Genomic DNA, 22,918 nt, shown 5'->3' with positions numbered 1-22,918 from the left:
CAAAGCCATGGACGTCGTGCAAATGCCGGAGCATGTCGAGATGGCCGTGGGACGCTGCGCGGACCATCATGCGCTCCGAGACGCGAGCTGGTAGCTGCGCTGGAATTTGAAAAGCATCGCGAACCTGCTTCAAGATGTCGAGGCTCCCGCTGCGGGCAGTGGCCACGAGCAGCAAGTGCAACGCAACTTCATGTGCGTTGTCGTCGCTTGAGAGATCGTCGTCGAGTTGCCACACGCCGCGCTGCAGGACATACGCGACGGTGTCGCCATGGCGCTCCTGAACAGCTACCAACACGTGTCGGTAGTTGCAGCGCTGACCAAAACCTTCGTGGAGGTAGCGCACAACGTGCAAGTGACCGTTTTCCACGGCTTTCTCAATGGCATTCGGCGGCACGTTGTAGCCGCGAGCGACGAGCAGCTCAAGGATGTCGAGGTGGCCTTGGCTCGCCGCCCAGTACGTCGGCGACCCTCTGACGTAGTCGACATACGACCTGCCAAGATGTCCATCTCGCAGTGGCAGCGTTGCGCCCCTGCTAGAGTTCTCATCAGGCGTGTCACTCTGATTGTCGACGCCACCCGTCGGCACGTCCAAGAGGTACGTCACCATCACCATGTGGCCAATGTAGGCTGCCGTCGCCAAGGCGGCGTGGGTTCGACACAGCCCGTAGACTTCGTGGAGCCAGCGCACAGCGTCAAAGTGACCGCGGGCTGCAGCAAGCGCCATCGCGTCTTCGTCACAGCCATCGTGTCGGCTCTTGTGCAGCCAGTCGAGCACGTGCAGGTGACCGCGGTAGGCCGCGTAGACGATGGCTCGCTCCGACCCGACGCGAAGGCGGCTCTTGTGCAAGAGCTCCATCGACGTCATGTCACCGTTGAAGGCCGCGAGACCCATCACTTTGCAGTGCACCCACCGGTCGTCTGGACTAGTGCCGGGGACAAAAAAGTAAGCATGCAAGTCAAACGTCTCGTTTGGCGGGTCCGTTGAACGGCAGCCACTCGTCGTCGCTGGGTGGGCGCGGATGCTCTTGGTCGACGCGAGCGAGGACGTAGCGTAGCATTTCGTGGTCTTGTTTGGCAACCGCCAGCTCCAGGAAGGGCTTGGTCATTCGCCTGAGATACCCGCGTGCGTAGACGTGCTGCAGTGTAGCCAGACCACCCTTGTCCGCGATCGTTTTGAAAGCGTGGTCCGTCAACTCGACGGTCACTGCGACGAGGTCGACAGCCTCAATGTGCGTCTCGCCGCGTACACTGTGCGTCTTGAGCTCGTAATGTGGTCGTTTAAATTGAGGCGATGGGTCAACGCCTTCGGTACGCTGCTCGAGAAGAAAACGAACGATCGACGCATGACCATGGACGGTTGCTGCTGTTGCCGCCGCGATCGTGCAGCCCTCGGTCCGCATCGAGTGCAGAAAAAGGACGATGTCATAGTGACCGTTCATGGCTGCGCCGTCCATCGCGCCAGTGGTGCACGCAGCACCCGCCTCGTGAAGCCATTTCAAAAGCTCGAGATCGCCCGACATGGCGACAAGGTCCATCATCTTGGGCGTGGCTAGCGTTGGAAACTGCTCGAAAAGAAGACGCAGAATCGGACCTTGCAACGCGACAGCAGCAAGCTCCAGCGTCGCCGAGGTACACAGCGAGGCATCCCATCGCAACCAGCGCTGGACGAGCGCCACGTCGCCTTCGACAATCGTTAGATGGAGCGCGAGGGCTCGGTCGTACATTTGTGGCGAGACAAAGAGCGCGTAATGAGCTAGCTTGGTCACCGGGTGTGGGTAGCGCTGGAGGTACGGCAGCGATGCAAACCGGGCCGGGATGTCGGCGCGATACCCCGTTTGGTATAAGATGAACAACGGTGAGCATGGCGTGAGCTGGACGATCGCCAAGTCTTTAGGCAGTCCCTCTTGGTACGACGCGATGGCTGCAATGTAGGCGGGCGACCGGAGCACGGTTGAAGCCATCCCCGTCAAAGGGCAAATGACCGCAGGGTTCAACCGATGCGCCGCTTCGGTTGTTTTACACTGTACGTCAGCTGAGTGATGGTCGTGCTGGGGACTGTTGGTCCACTGTGTTTATCCGTACAAGGAGCCGGATAATGGCGAGAAGGGCAATATGCAAGCGGATCGAATCGATCATTGATGGCGTGCGCTCACGATGGTCTCTCAGCTGGGCTTCCACGAAGCGTTGCTGGTTGCAGCGATGACTACAATTCTCATGAAGGTAGCACACAACGTGAGTGCTACTCCAGGATATCGAGATGGCCTTGATTTGCTGTCCAAATACCACCGAGGCCGGCAAGGGAATAAATAGTTATTCCCTGGAGGCCGGTGACGGAGACGTCTTTGAGGTTGCTACGTTCGCCATCTTGCATTAACGTGATCTTCTAAAGCAAGCGGACGCCTGCGTGAGCTGTGTTCTTAACTTACCCACGAGTTGGCAGAGATACACGTCACCACTATAACCGTGTAGGCTAAGGCAGCGAAGACCCGCACAGCTCGTGGAGCTGGCGCACAAAATTCAAGTCGCCAGTAAATGTCAGCCAGACCGTTAGGTCAACATAGAGCAAATGACCGAAGCCGAGACTCGCTAGCGGTCTCAAACAATACTATCCGATGTATAACAACTATCCAAGATAGCTATGAGGTCAACGATGTTATGTGGATGGTAATGCTGCCAACAGCGCCTGGAGGACGACAGCCATAGCAATTGGCACGTTATTGCGGCGGCGAGGTTGATGGGTACTATAGCTCATCATCGTGTATGATGGCCTGAGGCAGGCCACGTTGGAAAACACAGAGGCACGGTCGTTTGAGGTCGTTTCTTCATTTGGACAAGTCGTTGTCTGTCATTGACGTTGAGCCTTTTTACACGCCGATTCATCGCTCTGTCCAGGACACTCTCTGTCCAAGCAACACTCTATCATTGCTATCTCCATGGATATGTACAGCCGAAGCGCCATGTAATGTACCTGGAAATGTGAAGTCCACGGAAAAAAGACAAGTTGTACACATATCATCTGGACCCTAAAATTTGCGTTTAAAAAAAGATACCGCCGCCGTCGTCGTCATCTTCTTCGTCAATGTTGCTAAAGTACTGCTCGTACGACGTGGCCGACGTCGACGCGACGCGGCGCAGCCCCAAGGCCGGCTCGGCAGCCACCGACGAGAGCGCGCTCATCGACATCGAGTACTTGGCCGTCTTGAGCGAACTCGGCGGCGTCGCCACTTGCTCCTCGAGCGACGGTCGGTCGACGCTACGCAGTCTTTTTAGCAACCAAAAATCCAAAAAGGCAAAAAACACTCAAAAATCACGTACCGAGGGAGCGGGAACGGCTGCGGGCGCTGCTCCATGAGCCGCAAGTCGTTCATGGAGAGGTTGCGGTTCGAGGTCGTCGAGACCTTGGTGAGCGCATTGAGCACCTCCATGACCTGGTCGACGTCGTTGAGAAAGTGCTTGGCCGCACTCGGCTTCTTCCCGACCGTGACCGTAAACGTCTTGGGCATGTGGCGCTCTTCGAGGTACGAGAACATAAATTCGTCCGACTGGTCGTCGCCAATGCACAAGCAAAAGTCGACCGGCGATGCTTGCTGGCTCTCGAGCGTCGAGAGAATCCGGTCGACCATGACGCCTTTGTCGACGCCTTCGGGGCGCACCTCCTAGTCGCGGCATCAATTCCGGCAGCCCGCACCCTTTCGAAAAAACGCGTACGAGGTAGTCGGTGCCCGTGAGCACTTCAACTTGGTACGTCTCGAGCACTTGCTGCAGCTGGTCGTGGAGCTCCTTGGCTTGCAACTGGCCAAACTCGGGGTCCGCGTCGCGGAACTGCCACAAGAGCGCGCTGCCTTTCAGCTCAATGTACGTGCCGTGCGTGCGCTATCCATGTACATCGTCCATCTTTCGACAATAGACAATATTGGTTGTACCTGCGTGTAAATGTCCATCACCGAGTGCGTAATGTCCTTCCACGAGTCGTCAAAGTTCTCCTTCGTACAGAGCCACGCGTCGTCTTCCTTGCCGCTGTCACCCCACCGGTAGAGGTATCCGTGCTCGGCCGCCAAGCCGAGGCACTTGACGCCGCCCAGTGTCTTCTCGAGGTCTTGGCGCTCGCGGCCACTGAGGACAAACACCGTGTTGCGCGGGTCGGCGCAGAGCTTTCCGAGCGCCGAGAGGAGTTCGCTGGACGGCGGCAGTGCGTCGTGCTGCGCTTGGCTCGTGATCGCGCCGTTCTCGTCTTCTTGAATGTACTTTGAAAAGTCATGGGCCGGCGTCGCCTCTTGCTGCAGCGTGTTGCCATAGTCAAACAAAAGGACGCGGCGAAAGCTGTGGCGGTACGCACGCACGACCGTGTCCGTCTCGAGGAGCTTAAAGCCCGCGTTGAACTCGAGCATGCGGTAGCCAAGCCCGAGGCCGTAGCCCATGTACTGCATGCCGACGGTCGAGCTCGCCTTGCTCGTGCGCTTGAGGTCGACGAGAATGCGCTCGGCCCATTTCGTGCGCGTGTTGAACGCCACGTACTCAAAGTCGTGCAAGTGCCGCGCCGCCTTCTCGGCCGGCGACATGGTCACCGCCGCGTACAGCGCCTCGACAATCTCGTTGCGCTTCCACGGGTTGACGCCGAGGCTGCCCGTGAGCACGCGGCTGCTGCCGGAAAACTCCGACACGACGACGACGCCCGGGTCGTTCGAGAGCTTGTGCGCGTACACAAACTCGAACGGGTACAAGCTCACGGCGTCGCGGACCGTCGTCAAGAGCTATGCAAAAAAGCGTGAAAATCATGAAAACATGGAAAATCCACGAAAAATCAGGAACACGAGCAAACGCACCATAATGTCGCCGAGGTTCCAGAGCGGAAGGCGGATCGACAAGTCCGTGTTGTTGAGCTCCGAGTACGCAATCACGGGCTCGTGCTCCTGCGGAAAGGCCGCGTTGATGCGCTGCACCGTCGCACGGAGCTCTTGGCGCAAGCGCAGCTTGGCCTCGGACGTGTCCGAGCCATCGACAATGCCAATCTAGGATTGCATACGATACATTTCTCTCTCGATCGTCGGCAAGGGGGGACCTGGACGACTTGGATCTTGTTGCGGTACGCAGGGTACGTCTTGAGAAACTGCTCGATCGCGATAAACTTGAGGTTGATGCCCTTGAGGCGCTCGACTTGGTCAATGCCCACAATGATCGTCTTCTCGCCCGCGCGGTAGAGCTCCTTGAGGCGGCGCGTCTCCTCCACGACCTGGTCCTTGACGCTCAGCCGCTCGACGAACGGCGGCTCGATGCCAATGTGACTGATCGTGACCGCCACCATGCGTCCATTGTACTCGACGCCAATGTACCCGCCGGCCTGCGCCGTGTACTTGAGCCCGAGGATGCGCCGGCAGCTCGTGAGAAAGTGGCGTGCGTGTTCGTACAAGTGAAACCCTACCCCCACAAAATCGTATCAATCTATCAAGGCAAGAGTATCAAGCGTGTACCAATGTGGTCGGCGCTGAGCATGCCGCGGAGGAGGTCGGCCCGCACCGAGAGCGTCCGAAAAATCTCGGACGACGGAAATGGTGTATGCAGAAAGAGGCCGACGTTGACGTACGGCAGCCGGCGCGCAAGAAAGGACGGCGCGACCAGTAGATGAAGGCCGTGGACCCAGACGAGGTCGCCTTCGTTGTAGATCTCAATGACCTTGTTGACAAACATCCGGTTCACGTGCATGTACGAGCTCCACGCGTTCTTCTGCTGCGACGGGTTCCACCACCGCGTCGGGAGCTTTCCGTACACGTCGACAATGTTGTGGAAGATGGGCCACAGCGTTCCGTAGCAAAACGCATGGAACGTCTGGTGCATCGCGGGGGCTAAAAACACTGGCACGCAATGGAAGGCTTGGAGCTGCCGCGCGAGCTTCTCTTCGTCGGCTTTTGGAATCGGATCCTTGCAGTGCACGAGGCCGACCCACGTGAGCCGCATCGCCGACGACGTGCCGTCCCGATAGAGGAGCCCGTTGCTCTTGTTCTCCTTGATAAGGCCCGATGGGCAGAGAAGGTTGTCGTCCTCCCAGTCAATGTCATACTCGCCGTCCTCGCGCCGCGTCACAAGCACCGGAAGACGGTGCACGACGATGATGACGCCGTCTGTCGACTCGATCGTGAGGTTTTGCGGCGAGAGGGGCGAGCCCGTGCTCTCGTCCTTGCTATTGACGTTCGTGCTGGGGGACGGGCACGCGTTGTAGCCGCCCGAGCGGCGGCGGAGCCCGAGCCCGATGCCGCCAAGGTTCGTGCTGGCGTCCGGGTCGTGCCACGGCAGCGGCGACGCCGGTGGCAGGAGCGACGCCGGTGCCATGCTCATCTCGTCGTCGTTCTCGCGCTCTTCGCCTTCGGGAATCGAAAACGACTCTTTGAGGAGGCGCGTGCTGCCGCGCTTGATGCCACGGCGAGAGACGTCGTCGGTCATGGCGGCGGTCGCCCGGCGGTCGACAAAGGCTTGGCCGCTGCTCAGGCGGGGCACGACCGTGTGCGAGAGCTCCTTCTCAAACTGTTGCATCTGGCCTTTCGCGTACAGATCCTCGCGGCTTTGGTCGAGGACGTCCTGGATTTGCATTGCGTCGCCCAGCATGGTCGCCGACCGCTCGATCGTCTCGTAGCGCACAAACTTGCCGCCGGCGCAGACCGCGTACCGATAGTTGAGCACGGTGTTCGAGCTCAAAACGACGGGATCGGCGTTGTACCAGAGCGGGTACATCTCGGGCGTCGTGACGAGGCGGCAACTGCCGACAAAGGACCCGGGCACGACGCCGCTCGTCGCGTCGTCGCGCCGCGCGTACGTGTAGTGGGCCTCGTTGAAGTGCATGATCTGCGTCGGGTGCTGCGGCGACGGCGGTACGCTTGTCGTGCCATGCTTGGGGCTCTGGACCGCGCTCATGTCGACGTGCGATGGCAGCGCCGTACCGAGCGCGGACGCGTCGCCGACCACGTAGAGGGACTCGCCATGGCCTAACGGCGCATGCACCTGGAAGTCGACCCTCGACTGGCCGCTCGCCATGTGCATCCCGATGCCCGAGGAAGAACCCCACCCGACGGCATGGCGGAGGCGCTGGAACATCGTCGATTTCTCCTTAACCGGACTGTGAGAACAAGTACCTTGTGGGGCCGTGCCCGCCCTTTTTATTTTATGACTCGGGATCTGTATTGAGATCCCATGCGTGGAATATAATTTGCACCGAAACCATTTTGGGGTTGTGGTCCGGAAGCGTCGCGAGAGGAGCGGCAGCCACCCCATCATGCACCGTCGCCGAATGACGCGCTCGGACGATGCAGCCAAGAGGCCGCGAGCGCGGCTGCGCGAGGCGACGTGGATGGCGACCATAGGTGCGAGCACTTCCTCTTCGAGGGCCATGCCCGATGTAATGGCACCGCATGGCCACGCCAGCATGCGTATGGAAGTGGATAGTACATGTTGATCATTAGACGCCAATATTGCGTTACGGCAAGGTAGCCTTGTCCATCGCGACAAGACTAGCCTGTGCGGGCAAGGGCGGCGCTCGCAGCGACGCCTGGAGCGCATCCCGCTCATGCTGCACGCTACATACAGCGAAATCTAGCTAACGATACGAGGATCGCAGGATGGTATACCTCGCGAGCTTCTCGGCGAGGCTCTTCTGCACCATGCGCGCTTCGTGCGCATCTTGGGCGAGCGCCGTGACATTGACATGCGAGTACTTTTGCAGCGACTTGACTTCGGTGATGAGCACCTTCTTGTGCTTGAGGAGCGTCGTCGTCTGGTCTTCGAGGGCGGCAACCTTGGCCCGCAAGTCGGCAATCTCCTGTGTCTTGTCATTGACCTTGGTCTTCTCGGCCGCGAGCTGCCACTCCAGTCGCTGGAGACTGCGCTCATTGTCCGAGAGGTCAAGCGTCTTCCACATGACTTCTTGCTGGAACTGCGCGCAGAGCGACGTCACGCGCTACCCACCTACGCTTTGTAGAAGGCTCGAAAACATCGTGGACGTCATACTTGGTTCTCCGAGGCGAGCTGGTCTTTCTCCTTGGCCAGCTGATGCACCTTGAGATCCATTTCCATCACTTCTTGGAGCGAGCTCTGCAGCTACGCATCATGGGATGTTGCGCTTCGGGAGGCTGTACAGGAGAGCCTCGTACCGACGCAGGCGGCGCCATGGCAACGGGCTGTGCTTGCTGCTGTGCCAGACGCTCGGTTTCTTGGATTGCACTGTGGTACAACTGTCGAAGATGGCGCATCTCCGCCTCCTGCGCCGCAAGCTGACGCGTCGAGGCTGTGGCCGCCGTCTCTAGCTGGTCCTACACCAGCATCGCCGCATGAGTCGTCGTATGGTGAGGCGGCAGCGAACCATGCGATGCAGCAGCGTCGAGAGAGCGGACGCATCTACGAGCTTGAGCCGCTCGATCGCGCGTGCAAGAGCGTCGTCGCTGGCAGCCCCGAGGCTGCTACACGAGGCGGCGTCACGTGGTGCGTCATGGATGTCGTCGTCGTCGACGATGACGGCGCCATCAAAGTCGAGGCAGAGCTCGATCTCATCGGCAGCAAACTCAGGGTCCACGGCAAACATCCTTCCGCAGTGGCATGGTATGCGGACACGCCAGTGTATCCGGACATCTGACTAATGTTTAAAACACCCTACAAATTATATATGTATGTTTGTATGCTACACTGTAACTTTAGACAAGGGAATAAAACGTTTACGGTACCGTGGCGTGTTTTTTTCGCCAGCCCATCCCACAACCGATGAAGTCGACGGCGCTGCTGGCCGCGCTCGTCGTCGCCGTCCTCACGCTCTGCGCGTCGGCCGACCCGAAGCTGCGCTCCAAGCTCGGCGACCAGTGCCACGCTGTCGGCGACTGCCTTCCTTGCGCCAAGTCGGAAGCGGTAGGATGCGCGACCGCTAGATGGTCGGCTCATGATTCGTAGAACGAAAACTGGTGCCGGGGCACGGGCCACAAGCAAGAGCTTCTCTGCAAGAGCGAGACGGCCAACACAACGGTATATGAGCGCTGCATACCGCCCGCGGCGAACCAAGACTTTTCCGTCGTCCTCACCTTCGAGGTATGTGGCCATGGCATTGTAAGGTCCCATGCGATGCGTGAGGAGGTAGGCTGCCATGTGTGGCATCCTTGCGCTCGCGTCCGTGCTGCTGGCGAAAGAAAAGAAGAAGCACATGAGCTCGTTCGACTTGCGCAAGGACCCACGCCAGCCCAGCAAGCCGTTCCAGACATGATAATGATGCACACTGTCAATGAACCTTATTTGCAACGAATACTTCCAGCGCGGGCGACCTAGTAGAAGACGTATAGACTTGCCGCCAAGATTGAAAGCGCTGGCGAATTCGCAGTGGTGAGGCTGGCGAATTCGCAGTGGTGAGTGGGCCATCCTGGCACATCCTATCATCCTATGCTCGCGATATGACGCCACCACTTGGTTACTGCCTGCTGAGCCCCTTCACGAGGCGTGGACTGTCGTTGCGCCACGAGTGTCTGCCTGTCTGCCTGTCTCTGCGGCCATAGCGCCGAGTAATAGTAGCGAGAGCAGCAGCAGGCGGCGCTACCGATGCAGCTCGCAATGCAGCGCTGTCGGCGCTTCCAGGCGGACCGAGACGGCCATCGTGGATGTGGCTACTTCAACATTGCCCCTGCTTTTTCGAGAAGCCGGGGGACAACCTTACACGATTTCCGTCGCCGGCTTCGAAATTTCTACACGTGAATAGTGTAATATTCGATAATTTTGCGATCCGCGGCTTTGGCCATGAATTTCGCCTGCGAAAAGAATGGAGGAGGATGTAGAAACGCGAGCTGCATGGAGTAGCCTACGACATGTGGCGACGGCACATGCATGCATGAAAGGTTGAGATATCCAGGGACACGCGGGTCGCGCGGCCTTGTGCCGACGACGCAGGAACCAACGACCACCGCGCCGCTCTTGCTTTCGAGATGGCAAGCGACGTGCATGAATTAAGGCGATGGATAGATGCCTTCCAGTGGAAGCGTGACGCGGCACGGCTGCAGCAGACGCGGCCGCACACCTCATGTTACACTATTGAGAGGTGTACACTATTTAACATTGCCAAGATCGCGGTGTGGGGCGCGTCCGGATACGACACCACGGTGCCACGTGTCGAACCAATCGGCGGCGGCCTTCTGGCCACCGTATCCGGATCTTCTTCCATGTGCAGAAAGAAATGGATTTATTTCAGCCAATCAGATCGGAGCACAGAGACATGGGGCGGAGGAGGTTTTGCGATTAGCATATTTCCCGTGAATTGCACAAGGCGCAATGGCAGTCCGCTTCGACCTGGTAGACGACGACCTGCTCCATGGCGCTCTATGCATGCAGGAGGCTCATGCATCTACGTGCGTAGAAAACGGTCGACGAAGTGCTAGCGCATTACAAAGTCACGGAAGAAGCGGGTCTCAATGATGCCCAGGTCGAGGCCTCGCGCAAGGAGCATGGCTATAACGAGCTCGACAAGGAAGAGGCGACGCCGCTGTGGAAGCTCGTGCTTGAGCAGTTTGACGACGCGCTCGTCAAGATCCTCCTCGCCGCGGCCATGGTATCTTTTGTCCTGGCGTGGATGGACGAGGACAACCATGGCGAAGGGATCGGCGCGTACGTCGAGCCGTTTGTGATCTTGGTCATCTTGGTGCTGAACGCCGTCGTTGGCGTCTGGCAAGAGTCGAACGCCGAGTCGGCCCTTGAAGCGCTCAAGAACTTGCAGCCGGAGAACGCGCGCGTCCTGCGCAACGGCCACATGCAGACGATCGCTGCGCGCGAGCTCGTGCCCGGTGACGTTGTCGAAGTCCGCGTCGGCGACAAGGTGCCGGCCGACATGCGCCTCATCTCGCTCAAGACGACGGCGATGCGCGCGGAGCAGTCGCAAATGACGGGCGAGAGTGTTTCCGTCAACAAGGAAATCGACGAGCTCCCGGCCAACACGGAAGACGTGATCCAGGCCAAGAAGAACATGCTCTTTGCGACGACCGTCATTGTCAACGGCATGGGCCACGGCGTCGTCGTCAAGGTCGGCATGGAAACCGAGATTGGCCAGATCCAGAAGAGCGTCCAGGCCGCCGCCGAAGACGAAGAGTCGACGCCGCTCAAGAAGAAGCTCGACGAGTTTGGCGAGCTCCTCTCCAAGGTCATTGGCGTCATCTGCCTCGTCGTGTGGTTGATCAACTACAAGAACTTTTTCGACCCCGTGCACGGCTCCGTCTTCAAGGGGTGCATCTACTACTTCAAGATTGCCGTCGCGTTGGCTGTCGCCGCCATCCCGGAAGGTCTGCCTGCCGTCATTACGACTTGCCTCGCGCTCGGCACCAAGAAGATGGCCAAGAAGAACGCGATCGTGCGCAAGCTGCCGTCGGTCGAGACGCTCGGCTGCACGACAGTCATTTGCTCGGACAAGACGGGCACGCTCACAACCAACGAAATGTCGTGCGTTAGCTTTACGCACCCGGGTGCGACCGAAGACGATCTCATCTCGTATGAGGTTGAAGGCCACACGTATGCGCCGCTCGGCGCCATCAAGACGACGCAGGTCGGTAGCCAAAAGTCGGTCTTTAGCCTCGCCACCGTCTGCGCCATGTGCAACGAGTCGGAGATCGAGTACAACGACGGCAAGTACGTCCGCGTCGGTGAGCCCACAGAAGCCGCGCTCCGCGTGCTCGTCGAGAAGGCCGGTGTGCCGGACGCGACGGCCCAAGCCGAGTTTGAGGGCCTGCGCAAGACCAACCCGGCGAAGGCCGTCCAGTACTGCAACTCGTTCTGGAAGCGCCAGTTCAAGAAGCTCGCCACGCTCGAATTCTCGCGCGACCGCAAGTCCATGTCGGTGATTTGCGCGTCGGTGGCGACCAAGGCGAACGTGCTCTTTGTGAAGGGCGCGCCGGAAGGCCTCCTCAAGCGCTGCACGTCCATTCAGCTCAGCAACGGCACGACCGTCGCGCTCACGGAGAAGGGCAAGAAGGCGATTCTGGCCAAGGTGACGGAGATGGCGGGCCTGAGTCTGCGCTGCCTCGCAATTGCGCAAAAGACGTCGGACCTCAAGAACCTCGCGTCGTACGACGGTGACCGCCACCACGCGGCCCACAAGACGCTCGAGCAGACGGACAACTTTGCGTCGATCGAATCAGGCTTGACGTTCCTCGGCCTCACGGGGATGCTCGACCCGCCGCGCCCGGAGGTCCGCCCGATGATTGCCATGTGCAACACGGCCGGCATCCGCGTCATTATGATTACGGGCGACAACAAGCTCACGGCCGAGTCGGTGTGCCGCAAGATTGGCATCTTTGAGGCCGACGAGGACGTCTCGACCAAGTCGTTTACGGGCGCCGAGTTCTTTTCGCTGCCGGCCGAGAAGCAAGTCGCGCTCTTGATGAACAAGGACGGCAACGGCATGGCGTTCTCGCGCACGGAGCCCAAGCACAAGCAGATGCTGGTCAAGATGCTCAAGCAGAACGGCGAGGTGACGGCCATGACGGGCGACGGCGTCAACGACGCTCCCGCGCTCAAGCAGGCCGACATTGGTATCGCCATGGGCATCTCGGGCACGGAAGTCGCCAAGGAAGCTGCCGACATGGTGCTGGCCGACGACAACTTTGCCACGATCGTGTCAGCGGTCGAGGAAGGCCGTGCGATCTACAACAACATGCAGGCGTTCATCCGGTACCTCATCTCGTCCAACATTGGCGAGGTCGCGGCCATCTTCTTCACGGCCGCGCTCGGCTTGCCCGAAGGCCTCATTCCCGTCCAGTTGCTGTGGGTGAACCTCGTCACGGACGGCCCGCCCGCGACCGCGCTCGGCTTCAACCCGGCCGATAAGGACATTATGACCAAGCCGCCGCGCCGCGCCAACGACGTGCTCATCAACGGCTGGACCTTCTTCCGCTACATGGTGGTCGGCATCTACGTGGGCTTTGCGTGCGTCGGTGTGTTTGCCTACTGGTACATGTTTTACGACGCGTCCAACGACGGCCACTCGCTCATCACGTACCACCAGCTCACGAACTGGGGCAAGTGCGCGACGTGGTCCAACTTTACCGTCAACAACTTTGACGGGCATGACTTTTCGGCGGACCCGTGCGCGTACTTTACGGTCGGCAAGGCCAAGGCGTCGACGCTGTCGCTCTCGGTGCTGGTCGCGATCGAGATGTTTAACGCGCTTAACGCGCTCTCGGAAGACGGGTCGCTCGTGACGATGCCGCCGTGGTCCAACCCGTACCTGATCATTGCCATGTTTGTGTCGTTTGGCCTGCACTTTGTCATTCTGTACGTCGACTGGCTCGCGGCCATCTTTAGCGTCACGCCCCTCGACTTTAACGAGTGGCTCGTCGTCCTCGCGTTCTCGCTGCCCGTCATCCTCATTGACGAAGTGCTCAAGCTCTTTGGCCGGCACTTTGCCGCGCGCGACCTCGAGAAGCGCATGGCGGGCAAGCTCAAGCACGAGTAGACGCTCACTCGAGTTGTGTCGATGGAAGACACGGCGTAGTACGATGGAACGACCGATGATGTAGTAGAAGCTGGTGCTTTGTAATGGAGACCAACACGACTCCACACCGTTACCGAAGTCGTTCTCTTGCTTTCTGCAAGCGAGGCCGCCCCGTGGGCATCGACCGTACGGCTCCATGCCAGCCAACGACCTTCCAAGCTGTTTGCAGTCGGTTCAAACACCCAAAGCGAACCACGTCTCTCTCTGTTGTGAAAATCTAGGGGCAGCGGTCACCGTGGACCGAAGTGAGATATATATATCACGGCAGAGACTGCGGACTGCGTGGAGCCAACCAGTCTGGAGGGCGTCGACGGGATCCTCGGAAAAGGAGGCACGAGCGAGACTCGAACCCAACTCGATCTCAAGTGCTCACGCCGCCGTCGTCCGACTCGAAGTTCGTGGGCCTGGGACGCGAGCGCGGTACCACTAACAGCGCACCTTGAACTGCCCACATGCCTCTGTCCGGGCATCCTCGGCGACGACGGCGCATGGACAAGCTGCCACGTATTCACTTGATGTGGGTATGATGCGTTAAAGGACGTTAAACGGAGGGGCACTGGATAGTTCGGACTATCCGGATACGGGTATCCGACACCCCCATCGCTTCTTCGGTTCCACAGATCTTGAACTCGGTATAGGCGATGGCGACGAACAAGGCGACGGCGACGCCATCCGGCTCCAAGCCGATCGCGATCTCGATGAACAACCCAATCTTGGCGGCCGCGCCGCCCAACCCCAACGGTAACGACGCTGGCCTCTCCATGGACAGCAGACTCACTACAGCGTCTGGCGCAGGCGGCATGAACATGGCCATGGCACCGGCGCCGTCGGCGGCGATTGTGGCCGCCGCCGCCGCCGCGCTCTCGAGCCAGCATGCGCAGCAGCAGCAACAGCTCAAGCGCATGGGCATTGGCATGGGCCTCGGCATGGGCATGCCCGGCGGCACGGCCGGCCTCAACGCCATCCAGACCATGAACACACTCAACAACATGAACGTCGCTGCGATGCAGCTCCAGATGAACCAGCACCAGCAGCGTATCAACGTCGCGTCGGCCAACGCGCAGCGCGCCTTTAAGCCCACGAACGTCAACGTCAACTCGGCCGTGGCGGTCGCCGTGGCGTCGGCCTCGAACGTCCCGGTGCCCGTGGTACCCGTCAACACGGCGGGCGCCGGTGCACTCAACCTCTCGGGGACGTGGGACCTGGACCGCGAGGCGTCCGACTCGACCAACGACTACCTCGAAGCCATGGTACTCGCCTGCGATGCGCACTTCCTTCATTATTGTCGTCTAGGGCCTCCCGCTCATTGCCCGCCAAGCCGCCGACAAGCTTGATTTGACGGTCATCATTCTGCAGACGCCTGGCGAATTTACCATCACACGGCGAACGCGCATCTTCCTCGAGACCAAGGTGCTCAAGTTTGGCCAAGACGTCATCATCAAGACCAACACGGTCCGTCTCGACTGTCGTCCTCTTGGTTCTTAGTCGACGTGCTACCGTAGATCAAGGTCATTGGCGAGCCGACTGCGATCAAGACGATCACGCATCTCTCGGGCTTCCGGGGCGTCTTGACGGATATCCGCACGCTGGACGAGCTTGGCCGCATGAAGGTCGAGCTGACGCTGACGCTGCCCGACAAGGACAAGCCCAACGTGGTGATCACGCGCTACTTCAAGAAGCTCTCGGACTCGACGTCGCTCGACAACCTGCCGCCGTTCGAGCCCTTTCCCGACCCGCCGTCCGAGAAGCGCAAGCGATAAACGTATAAGATCCATGCGGACAATAATGACCTCCCTCCCCACCACTGCCTCCTTCTGGTCCTCGTTGCAACAACACAATCATGTGTAGACAGTACAAGCAAGCGCTGTTGGTGACAATATGTACACAAGGTCATCCTTCTCCTCAGACGTCCTTCGCCGTCGGGCAAAAGAGATCGAGCTGCACCTCGAACGCTTCGAAGCGCATGCGGGCATAGTCGAGGAAATCAAAGTCGATCGTCGAGTTGCCGGCTTGGACGATGGCCCAAAGACCCCAAAACATGTGCGCGGCGAGCGCGTAGACGTTGCCAAACTCGTGGAGATGGCCGAGGAACGCGTCGAGGTGGCCTTCGCGCGTCAGCGACTGCAACAGCGCCGGCGCCGCCGTCGAAAGGTACGCCTTGTAGAAAATAAACTACAAGTATGTGAGTTCCAATCCAACGAAGAGAAAGAGAGAGACCTGCTTGTCCTTGGACGGGTAGTCGTTGAGGTTCATGTCGAAGCCGCAGTGCTCGCAAAAGTGGTTGCCAAAGTCAAAGCCGCGGTAGTTGTACCCGCCGTACTCGTAGTCGATGATCTGGACACGGCCCCACGCGGGATTGTAGAGGATGTTGCCACTATTATACAAGTGCAATCTCAACAACGGCCATCTCAAAGTGCAATCTCAACAACAGAGGTGTACCTGAGCAGATCGTTGTGGCTAAACACCGAGTCGTGCAAGAAGCTGTACGCGAGCTTGGCCGTCGCCGACCCGCGAAAGGTCTCGAGGAGGCCTTTGCCGTCGTTGTTCTTGTGCGACGGCAGCACCGACTGCAGCCAGCGCACACGCTGCTTGATCGTCTACGTCCGCCGGGTGAGTCGATGCACCACCATCGCTGCCTACCTGGTGCAGCTGAAGGTGCTCGAGCGCATCCCGCTTGACCGGTTCGTCAAACGAGATCTCGGCGGCGAGGTCTTCAAACTGCTGAATCTTCTACTCCAGCATCCATGTAGCATGAGCGACGACTGCATGGACACATGATCGTCGTACGGTCCAGAGGCATGCACGCGTGTCCATGTCAATCTCCATCGCATGCATCTTGCCGAGCTCCTTGGGGATGAGCGAGAGCAGGTCGAAGGGCGACGTCTCGCCCATTTGGTGCGGCTCAAGCGCCGTGCCGTCGACCCAGCCTTCAACGCGGCCGTTCGTGAAGCGGCCAAAGTACGTGGGCGCAAACCCGCGGCGCGAGAGCTCGGCAAAGTTTTCTAAACGCCATCAGAGACGATGCGACGTCGAGTCGAGGTTACCGTTGTCGACGTTGCGGTCAATAAAGACCTCGGTGTGCTCGCCATAGAGGCGGACCAGCACGCAGAGGTCCTTCCAAAGAAGGCGGTAGAGGCGGTTTGTAATCCCGCCACAGATGATCTTGACGGTAATGTCATCAGGCTGCGCATCCTTCCAGCGCGGACAAATGTGCTTGACGACGTGCTTGCAGTCGTCAAATTCAAAGTGCTCGCCGCGGCCGCCGACGGTAAAGTCGTACATGGTCTTGGAGTTGTTGAGGTACATGGACTCTACATGGCCACAAGCATGAGCGCGATGCCATATCCGACGTCGCGTGTACCTGGCTTGGCTGGCGGCGTCTTGGAGGTCATTGGCGTTGTGATGGCAGGCAGGGCGCGGGTACGGGAGGACGGCGGCGGCGCGGAGGACGGAGCGAGGAGGCGGTAGGTGGCGTAGGCGCAGACACACGTGGAGACGACGAGTACGAGCACGTCGAGTGTCAAAGGCGACTGACTGGTCTTGTCCATAAAAGGCAACTAAGAGCCGCTACGAACTACCTCTTCGTCCTCAAACGAGGCGCGAAATTAGGACGGCCGACGTGCGCTCGCCAGCTGTCCGAACTGTACGCCAATGAAAAAGCCAACCACCCAACCACCTGGCGCTGGCGGCGGATGCATAGACACTGCCGTTGGAGATGGAGCGGTCACATTGAAGGGCTCCACGTCGCCTACGAGCTGCGAGCGTACGCCGAGCGCTCTGGGTGGTGGCGAGCTCGAGTAGCCAGAGGCAGATGCGTCGACATTGCCCTTTCCGGCCTCAAAGATCGCTGCCTTGCGATCGCATCTTCGTCTTCTTCGTTGCCACCGCGTCTTCTCCCACTGACCAGACTCAGATGACAAGGTTCTTTATTCATGCGCGTGGTTGCAGCATTAGCCGAGCGTCGCGAGGATGCGCTGCGCCGATAGAAAGGCCACAAGCCATAGCGCCGTCGCGAGGCCGGCGTAGAGACGGCAGAGACGCGTGTGCTCAGCGAGGCGGCGCTCGAGGCCCACGCGCAGCTGGTCGGCGTCCAATGCGTTGCCATCACCGTCAACAAAGCCCACGAACGGGTACCGCCCGGCGCTGAGCGCGCGCCAGAGCCAGAACGCGACCGCTTTCATAAAGCAGAGGTGCGCGCCGTTGAGGAGGACGAACGTGAGCACCGAAACCCACGCGACCGAGACCACTTCGAGCAGCGAGCGCTCGAGCGCGCATACGTGGGCCTTGCCGTCGCCGCTTGCAAAGCTGCGGACGACGGCGGCGCAAGCGCTTTGGACGCGGCGGCGTGTCGCAGTGTAGGCCGGGCACGTGTAGGACGCCTGCAGTGGCGTGAGTGCAGCGACAGCCTCAGGGGACACGGCACAATCGGCGCGCATGTCGTTTGACGGCATGCACTTGCGCAGCTGCGTCACGAGCGCGTGCAGCTGGGCGTACTCGCGATACCGCAACGATGCGTTGGCTACGCATACGTACAGTTGAAGCTCGTCGCGTACTACAGTGAGTCGGAGTGTGCGCACCGTGGTGGCCCATGCTGGCACGCAAAAGGCTCAGCTGACTGGCCGCGCACGAGTTGTCGTGCAGCGACTGCAGCGTCGAGACGCCCTACGCAACGACAGTGCGTCGACGTCCCATAGCAAGAGGAAGGCGAGACCGCCGAGGCGTGCAGGGCGCCGTTCGCCGTCATGGACGAACTTGCAAAGGTGAGGACGATGTTGCCGAGCCAGTTGGGCGACGGATCCGACATCGTCGCGTTGGCACACGCCTCGCTGTGCGTGCGATTCAATGGGAGGATAATGAGCACGGTCATGGCCGTGAGCACGACACTACGCAATCGGTGCGGAATGCTGCGTGGTCACGTACGTACCCGAGAAGGACCGCAACGAGGAACGGCCAAAGACGGAGGCGGCAGATGCTCGACAGCACATCCAAGATCGAGTGGCGGCAACGGAGCACGTCGAGCCAGTCCGCCTACGCACCTTGAAGACGCTGCTTGTACGATACGAAGTAGTACTGTCGTTTGAAGGCGCGATGCGTTTTGGTTGTCGATCTAGTACGGTGAGCAGAAGAGACGCGGGTTCATAAGCAGGTACCTCGGGGACCTCGGTGAATGCGTCTTGTGCAATCCGAACGGTCACGAGCACGCAGAGCGCGAGTCGAACGAGAAAATCGAGTGGAAGCGACGTCGCGACCACGTTGCCTTGGAAGTTGACCCCGTACGCACCTCGTCGATCGCTGCCAGGTGCATCGTCGTCGGTCGCTGTCCCCGCCGGCACCACCGTGCCCGATGCATTCCTACCAAAGCACCCGTTTTGTGTTTAGTATCAATCTATCAAGTACACGACTTTGCACCACGCGGGATACGTGTCGACGACAGCGCCACCTCGCTCTTCCAGCAGCGCATCTCGGAGCGTCCAGTTGCCAAAGGTCGCCCGGTGCAACGACGACGAGGCGTTGGGCGTTGTGTACCGCGCGACCTGCGATGCAAAGTTGGCGGTCGTAGCGTTGGCGGCGTCCATCGCGTTGCCAAGCCCTGCGACCCACGCGCGTGCGTCATCTCGCGTTGCCTCTTGCGCGTCCGCAACCGCTGCAATCGATCGGTTCATCACAGAGCCAAAGAGAAGGAGTTGCGTCATGGACGTCTCCAGGTCCAGCGCAATGCGAATTGGCGGAAGGGCGATTCCGACCGCGGCCAGCGCCGGCTTGGCCTTGGCGAGGACGGCTTCGATGGCAGCCGCGGAAGCCTTGGCGCCTTGGAGCGAACTGAGAACGCCGTGGATATCAACCGTGTCGCTTGTCGCTGTCGACCACTGACTCTGGAGCGTGAGAACGGCCGCGTGGGTCTTGTCCATGTTGGTTTGGAGCGAGGATGCACCGGCCGAAACGACGTCGCGAAGAGCAAGCGCGTCTGCGTTGATACTTTCTTGAAACTTGGTGAGCGTCCGGTTCAGCGCCGTGGCGTCGGCTTGAGCTTGGGCGTTGGGGAAGCGAAGAAAGACACGACTGTTTGTCGGCGGCTGCGTAAGCGAATACGCGTTCTGGAGCGTCTCGAGGGCCAGTTGGTCATCGGGCGAGCAGAGCACGTTGCCCGACGACGATAGAGGAAACGTGGCTTGCAGCTCAACAAGGGTCGCTTTGCCTACCCACAGTCGTCAGGTTCCAGCAAAAGCAAAAGCAGGAGGGCGAACAGGCCGAGGTTGCATTCGCCAAAGCGAGGATCGCCACCTCGTTGGCAGCTGCAATGCTAGCAACAACCTCTTGCTCGTGGCTCCATGTCGCAACAAGCGCGAGCATCTCGTGGGCGAGTGCGTCTTGAATGCACTCGTCGTACGCTGTCCCGTGCGCCTGAAGGACCGCTTGGGCACGCGCGAGCGAGAAGGGCGTCGACGTCGGGCGATGGACCGCGTTGGCGACCCAGCCGCAAGCGATCGATGAGCTCAAGAAGGTCGAGAGGCAAAAGAGGATGATGTACAGGACCTTCTGCGTCAGCTGGGTATGGACCCAGTGCCATCGTCGCGACGTCGTTGCCGCCGAGGATGGCGACGGCGCTTCCTTGGGCGTAAGACACTCGATGGCCGGCGCCATGTCGACCTCGCTGCGGCCCTCCTTCTCGACGAGGAAGGGCTCGATGCTCGGGCGCTGGAGCATGCTGGCGATGAAGGATGCTGGACGCGGACAAAGCTCGACTGCCAAGAAGATCGTGCAACTTGGCGCTGGAAACGCATGTGATTGGTCGAAATACCGCGCCGTATCGCACGGTGATTGGTTCGTCAGCGGACAGTGCAGATAAAAACACCCAATCTATGGGGTGTCGTCGCTCTCTGTCCATGAGCGCCGCGCGGCAACCGCTGGTCGCTTATGCAGCAGGTGGGATATTGTGACGACATGCACTCGAGCACCTTGGTCGCATCGTGCTATCGTTATGCAAGGCGGCGTGCAAAGGTCAGCCAATGAAAAAGTGCGTGTTTTTAGCATGACGTGGCACGCTCAGCGCACGTATTTCTCCTCCATGTCGCCAATGCGGTCGGACTGCAGGTCCGAGTCCTTGAAGATGCCGCCCGCGGGCTTGTCGCTAAAGACGTAGCCGTTCGACTTGTCGATGGTCTGCGTCACGCGCTGGAGGCTCTCGACGTCTTCGATCTGGAGCGGCACAAAGCTGACGAGGCTAAAGTCTTCAATCACCTCGATGAGCACTTCGTTCATGCGGCGGAATTTCTCGCGGAGCTTTTGCTTGCACCGGACAGCGTGCGGGAGGTCGTTGGCTGGGAGCGCATACGGGTCGTCGTCGTCTTCGTGGAGCTCACCAAACTCTTGCGCTTCGAGACGGTCCAGGAGGTAGCGCAAATCCAATACGTCCGTGTAAAACTCGAGGCTGAACGCTAGTTGTCGGGATAGAATTGTTAGCAAAAGAACTCTCACGAGAAGTGTACCGAGGTTGCCATACTGCTGGATCAGGTCCATCTTGGAGAGGACGTTGATATGCGGCAACTCGAGGCGCACCATGGACGAGAGACTGAGAAGCACGACCGAAATGAACTTGGAGCTGTCCGTGCAGTGGTGCGCGTCGACAAGGTGCACAACCGATATCTACAGAGCGCGTCATCGTATAACTCGCGTCGCGATCGAGTTGTACCCGGTAATGGAGCTTCTGGAGCTTTTGGAGGATGTTGTGCACGCTAACTTCGTGCGTGTACAGCTCGACTTGACCGGGAAAGTCGAATAAAATGTACTTTTCTATCGTACAATTTGGTTGGAAAAAGTGGTTGTGGCAACGACAGGGTCGACCTTGAAGCCGCCCGAGGCGCTCCGCCAGCCACTCAAAGTGCTCGTCAATGTAGTTCATGCAGTAGACCAGACCTGCCACGCCTCCGCGATGAGCAAGCCGGACGTAATCGTCATGATGGCACATAGTACGTACCGCCGTTCGGGCCAAGGTTGAGTTCGTCCATGACGTTTTCAAGGCAGACAAGCTCCATGATGTCAATGTCGGCTACATATGTACATCGCAGCATGACCGTCAAGGAGAGCATCATCCAGAGCCAAGAAGAGGATGCATTCACACAAGTGGCGAAGGAAAGGATATGGTAGTTGCTCGTTCGCAGGGTCCATGTTGACGACCGCGACGTCGCGGCCGGCCGCCTGGAGGTACTGCTGCATGCCATTGCAGTACGTGGTCTTGCCGCTGCCTACGCCATCGATCTTGCAGCTCCTGCTGCCACGTAGTCGCGTGCGTACCTGGCGGTCCCAAGACGACTTGACCAAAGGGCATTGCCGCCGTCGAATTCGTTTGGACCTGCCGAAATCAATTGGCACGCGCACGCAACCGGATACTATCCGGATTATAAACCTGTCACAATGCATTCATCCTGTGCGACTTGATATTTGCACAGGTTGTCCATGGCGCGGCTTTGGATGCGCACTGTCGTTGCCCTTGAAGCATATCGCGTCTTGGGGGGGTCATCTGGACGACATAAGGACAAATCCCTTTTTCAATTATGTGTGCAAGCACTGTAGCTTTGAAGGCTAACAAGGCTCAAGGTTGGTGAGGTTGTTTCGTTGAACGTTTAGCGAAGAGGGAATCAATCCTAAACAAGTCTACAGCACGAGCGCCGAGGTAATTGTTCATCAGCAAGCCGCTATGATAGGCTTCAAGGGACGGCAGCTCCCAAGGGCAGAAACCTCTTCATCGCTGTAGCATTTTCGTCCATGGATACGCGGATTTAAACTGCAGTGACCTCTATTACTGCAGAGACCACGGAATCAAACAACACAGTATTATCATAAGAAGCACGCAATGAGATACGTTGGCAAGTTCAAGGTGGAATCGCCACCAGGCCGAGTTAAAAGCCGTCAAACCAAGACGACGCGCCGTTGTACGGTTCGAGCACGAGCGGCGCGGCAGCATCAAACACCTGCGCTGCTTTTTGGCGGATCTGCTGGACGTGCGGCGCGTTCTGGACGCCGGCCGCGACGTGCACCCAGTCGACCGACGCAAACCACGGGTGGCTCCGGATGACGGACCCGCCCGTGCTGATGTCGATAGTACCTTGGCACCCAATGCGCTCGTACGGGCTCTGGTTGAGAATCTGAAAGAGGAGGTCCGTCACCTCTTTCGAGCGATCTTCCGTGCCCGGGAATTCAAGGTCCTTGCGGTCGTAGCGTGAGATTTTCGAGTAGACAGCGAGCACGACGTCCTTGTCGTTCTCCAAGTCGTCGCACGCAAACGGTGTGATGCCGTAGAGCATCTCGTAGATGAGAATGCCAAGGCCCCAAATGTCGACGCCAAAGCTATGGCCTTGCGCCGACACCATCTCAGGCGCCGTGTACTCGGCCGTGCCGCACAGCGTGTACGTGCGCAGATCGTCAATCTGC

General features: G+C 59.3%; 9 protein-coding genes across 9 annotated transcripts in view; 3 read left to right on the top strand and 6 right to left on the bottom strand.

Annotated features, from left to right (window-relative positions):
- Nucleotides 1-3,001: 3,001 nt before the first annotated feature.
- SPRG_02494 (hypothetical protein) lies at nt 3,002-7,095 on the bottom strand. The gene is made up of 7 exons (XM_012341068.1): nt 5,469-7,095; nt 5,060-5,415; nt 4,824-5,009; nt 3,924-4,751; nt 3,709-3,873; nt 3,316-3,656; nt 3,002-3,253 (listed from the first exon to the last, which is right to left on the bottom strand). Exons 1-7 carry the CDS (start codon nt 7,081-7,083, stop codon nt 3,037-3,039), a joined length of 3,708 nt encoding a protein of 1,235 aa, XP_012196458.1. The 5' UTR covers nt 7,084-7,095; the 3' UTR covers nt 3,002-3,036.
- Nucleotides 7,096-7,462: 367 nt separating this feature from the next.
- Nucleotides 7,463-8,565, bottom strand: SPRG_02493 (hypothetical protein; the record flags this gene model as incomplete). Its single annotated transcript, XM_012341067.1, has 5 exons — nt 7,463-7,562; nt 7,614-7,942; nt 7,993-8,082; nt 8,136-8,294; nt 8,345-8,565. Coding segments are annotated over 5 exons (899 nt in total), but the record flags the coding sequence as incomplete, so codon positions are not given.
- Nucleotides 8,566-8,695: 130 nt separating this feature from the next.
- SPRG_02492 (hypothetical protein) lies at nt 8,696-9,266 on the top strand. Its single transcript, XM_012341066.1, has 3 exons — nt 8,696-8,880; nt 8,923-9,057; nt 9,107-9,266. The coding sequence occupies exons 1-3, from the start codon at nt 8,740-8,742 to the stop codon at nt 9,227-9,229; spliced, it is 399 nt and encodes a 132-aa protein (XP_012196456.1). The 5' UTR covers nt 8,696-8,739; the 3' UTR covers nt 9,230-9,266.
- Nucleotides 9,267-10,250: 984 nt separating this feature from the next.
- Nucleotides 10,251-13,567, top strand: SPRG_02491 (calcium-translocating P-type ATPase). The gene is made up of 2 exons (XM_012341065.1): nt 10,251-10,302; nt 10,367-13,567. Exons 1-2 carry the CDS (start codon nt 10,282-10,284, stop codon nt 13,448-13,450), a joined length of 3,105 nt encoding a protein of 1,034 aa, XP_012196455.1. The 5' UTR covers nt 10,251-10,281; the 3' UTR covers nt 13,451-13,567.
- A 551-nt stretch (nt 13,568-14,118) lies between these two features.
- SPRG_02490 (hypothetical protein) lies at nt 14,119-15,269 on the top strand. Its single transcript, XM_012341064.1, has 4 exons — nt 14,119-14,230; nt 14,285-14,739; nt 14,783-14,941; nt 14,992-15,269. The coding sequence occupies exons 1-4, from the start codon at nt 14,131-14,133 to the stop codon at nt 15,247-15,249; spliced, it is 972 nt and encodes a 323-aa protein (XP_012196454.1). The 5' UTR covers nt 14,119-14,130; the 3' UTR covers nt 15,250-15,269.
- Nucleotides 15,270-15,333: 64 nt separating this feature from the next.
- SPRG_02489 (hypothetical protein) lies at nt 15,334-17,071 on the bottom strand. Its single transcript, XM_012341063.1, has 7 exons — nt 16,851-17,071; nt 16,534-16,800; nt 16,277-16,491; nt 16,130-16,219; nt 15,929-16,086; nt 15,707-15,863; nt 15,334-15,661 (listed from the first exon to the last, which is right to left on the bottom strand). Exons 1-7 carry the CDS (start codon nt 17,035-17,037, stop codon nt 15,392-15,394), a joined length of 1,344 nt encoding a protein of 447 aa, XP_012196453.1. The 5' UTR covers nt 17,038-17,071; the 3' UTR covers nt 15,334-15,391.
- Nucleotides 17,072-17,439: 368 nt separating this feature from the next.
- SPRG_02488 (hypothetical protein) lies at nt 17,440-20,194 on the bottom strand (the record flags this gene model as incomplete). The annotated part of the gene is made up of 8 exons (XM_012341062.1): nt 17,440-18,008; nt 18,067-18,151; nt 18,201-18,372; nt 18,414-18,517; nt 18,561-18,596; nt 18,640-18,841; nt 18,887-19,685; nt 19,735-20,194. 8 exons carry the CDS (start codon nt 20,192-20,194, stop codon nt 17,440-17,442), a joined length of 2,427 nt encoding a protein of 808 aa, XP_012196452.1.
- Nucleotides 20,195-20,533: 339 nt separating this feature from the next.
- SPRG_02487 (hypothetical protein) lies at nt 20,534-21,815 on the bottom strand (the record flags this gene model as incomplete). The annotated part of the gene is made up of 7 exons (XM_012341061.1): nt 20,534-20,925; nt 20,977-21,133; nt 21,180-21,280; nt 21,332-21,403; nt 21,465-21,536; nt 21,607-21,732; nt 21,782-21,815. 7 exons carry the CDS (start codon nt 21,813-21,815, stop codon nt 20,534-20,536), a joined length of 954 nt encoding a protein of 317 aa, XP_012196451.1.
- A 571-nt stretch (nt 21,816-22,386) lies between these two features.
- The window catches only part of SPRG_19421 (AGC protein kinase), a gene marked incomplete at both ends in the record, with an annotated part of 3,593 nt that continues 3,061 nt past the window's right edge, over nt 22,387-22,918 (bottom strand). Inside the window, one exon of the mRNA XM_012341265.1 lies at nt 22,387-22,914. Coding sequence (XP_012196655.1) covers nt 22,387-22,914 — 528 coding nt within the window. The remainder of the gene's footprint in view (nt 22,915-22,918) is intronic.

This window comes from Saprolegnia parasitica (genome assembly GCF_000151545.1).
Source record: "Saprolegnia parasitica CBS 223.65 unplaced genomic scaffold supercont2.6, whole genome shotgun sequence".
NCBI classification, from domain to species: Eukaryota; Oomycota; class Saprolegniomycetes; order Saprolegniales; family Saprolegniaceae; genus Saprolegnia; species Saprolegnia parasitica.
Note: the sequence above shows the minus strand (reverse complement) of the source record. Positions and strands in the feature narration are given on the sequence as shown.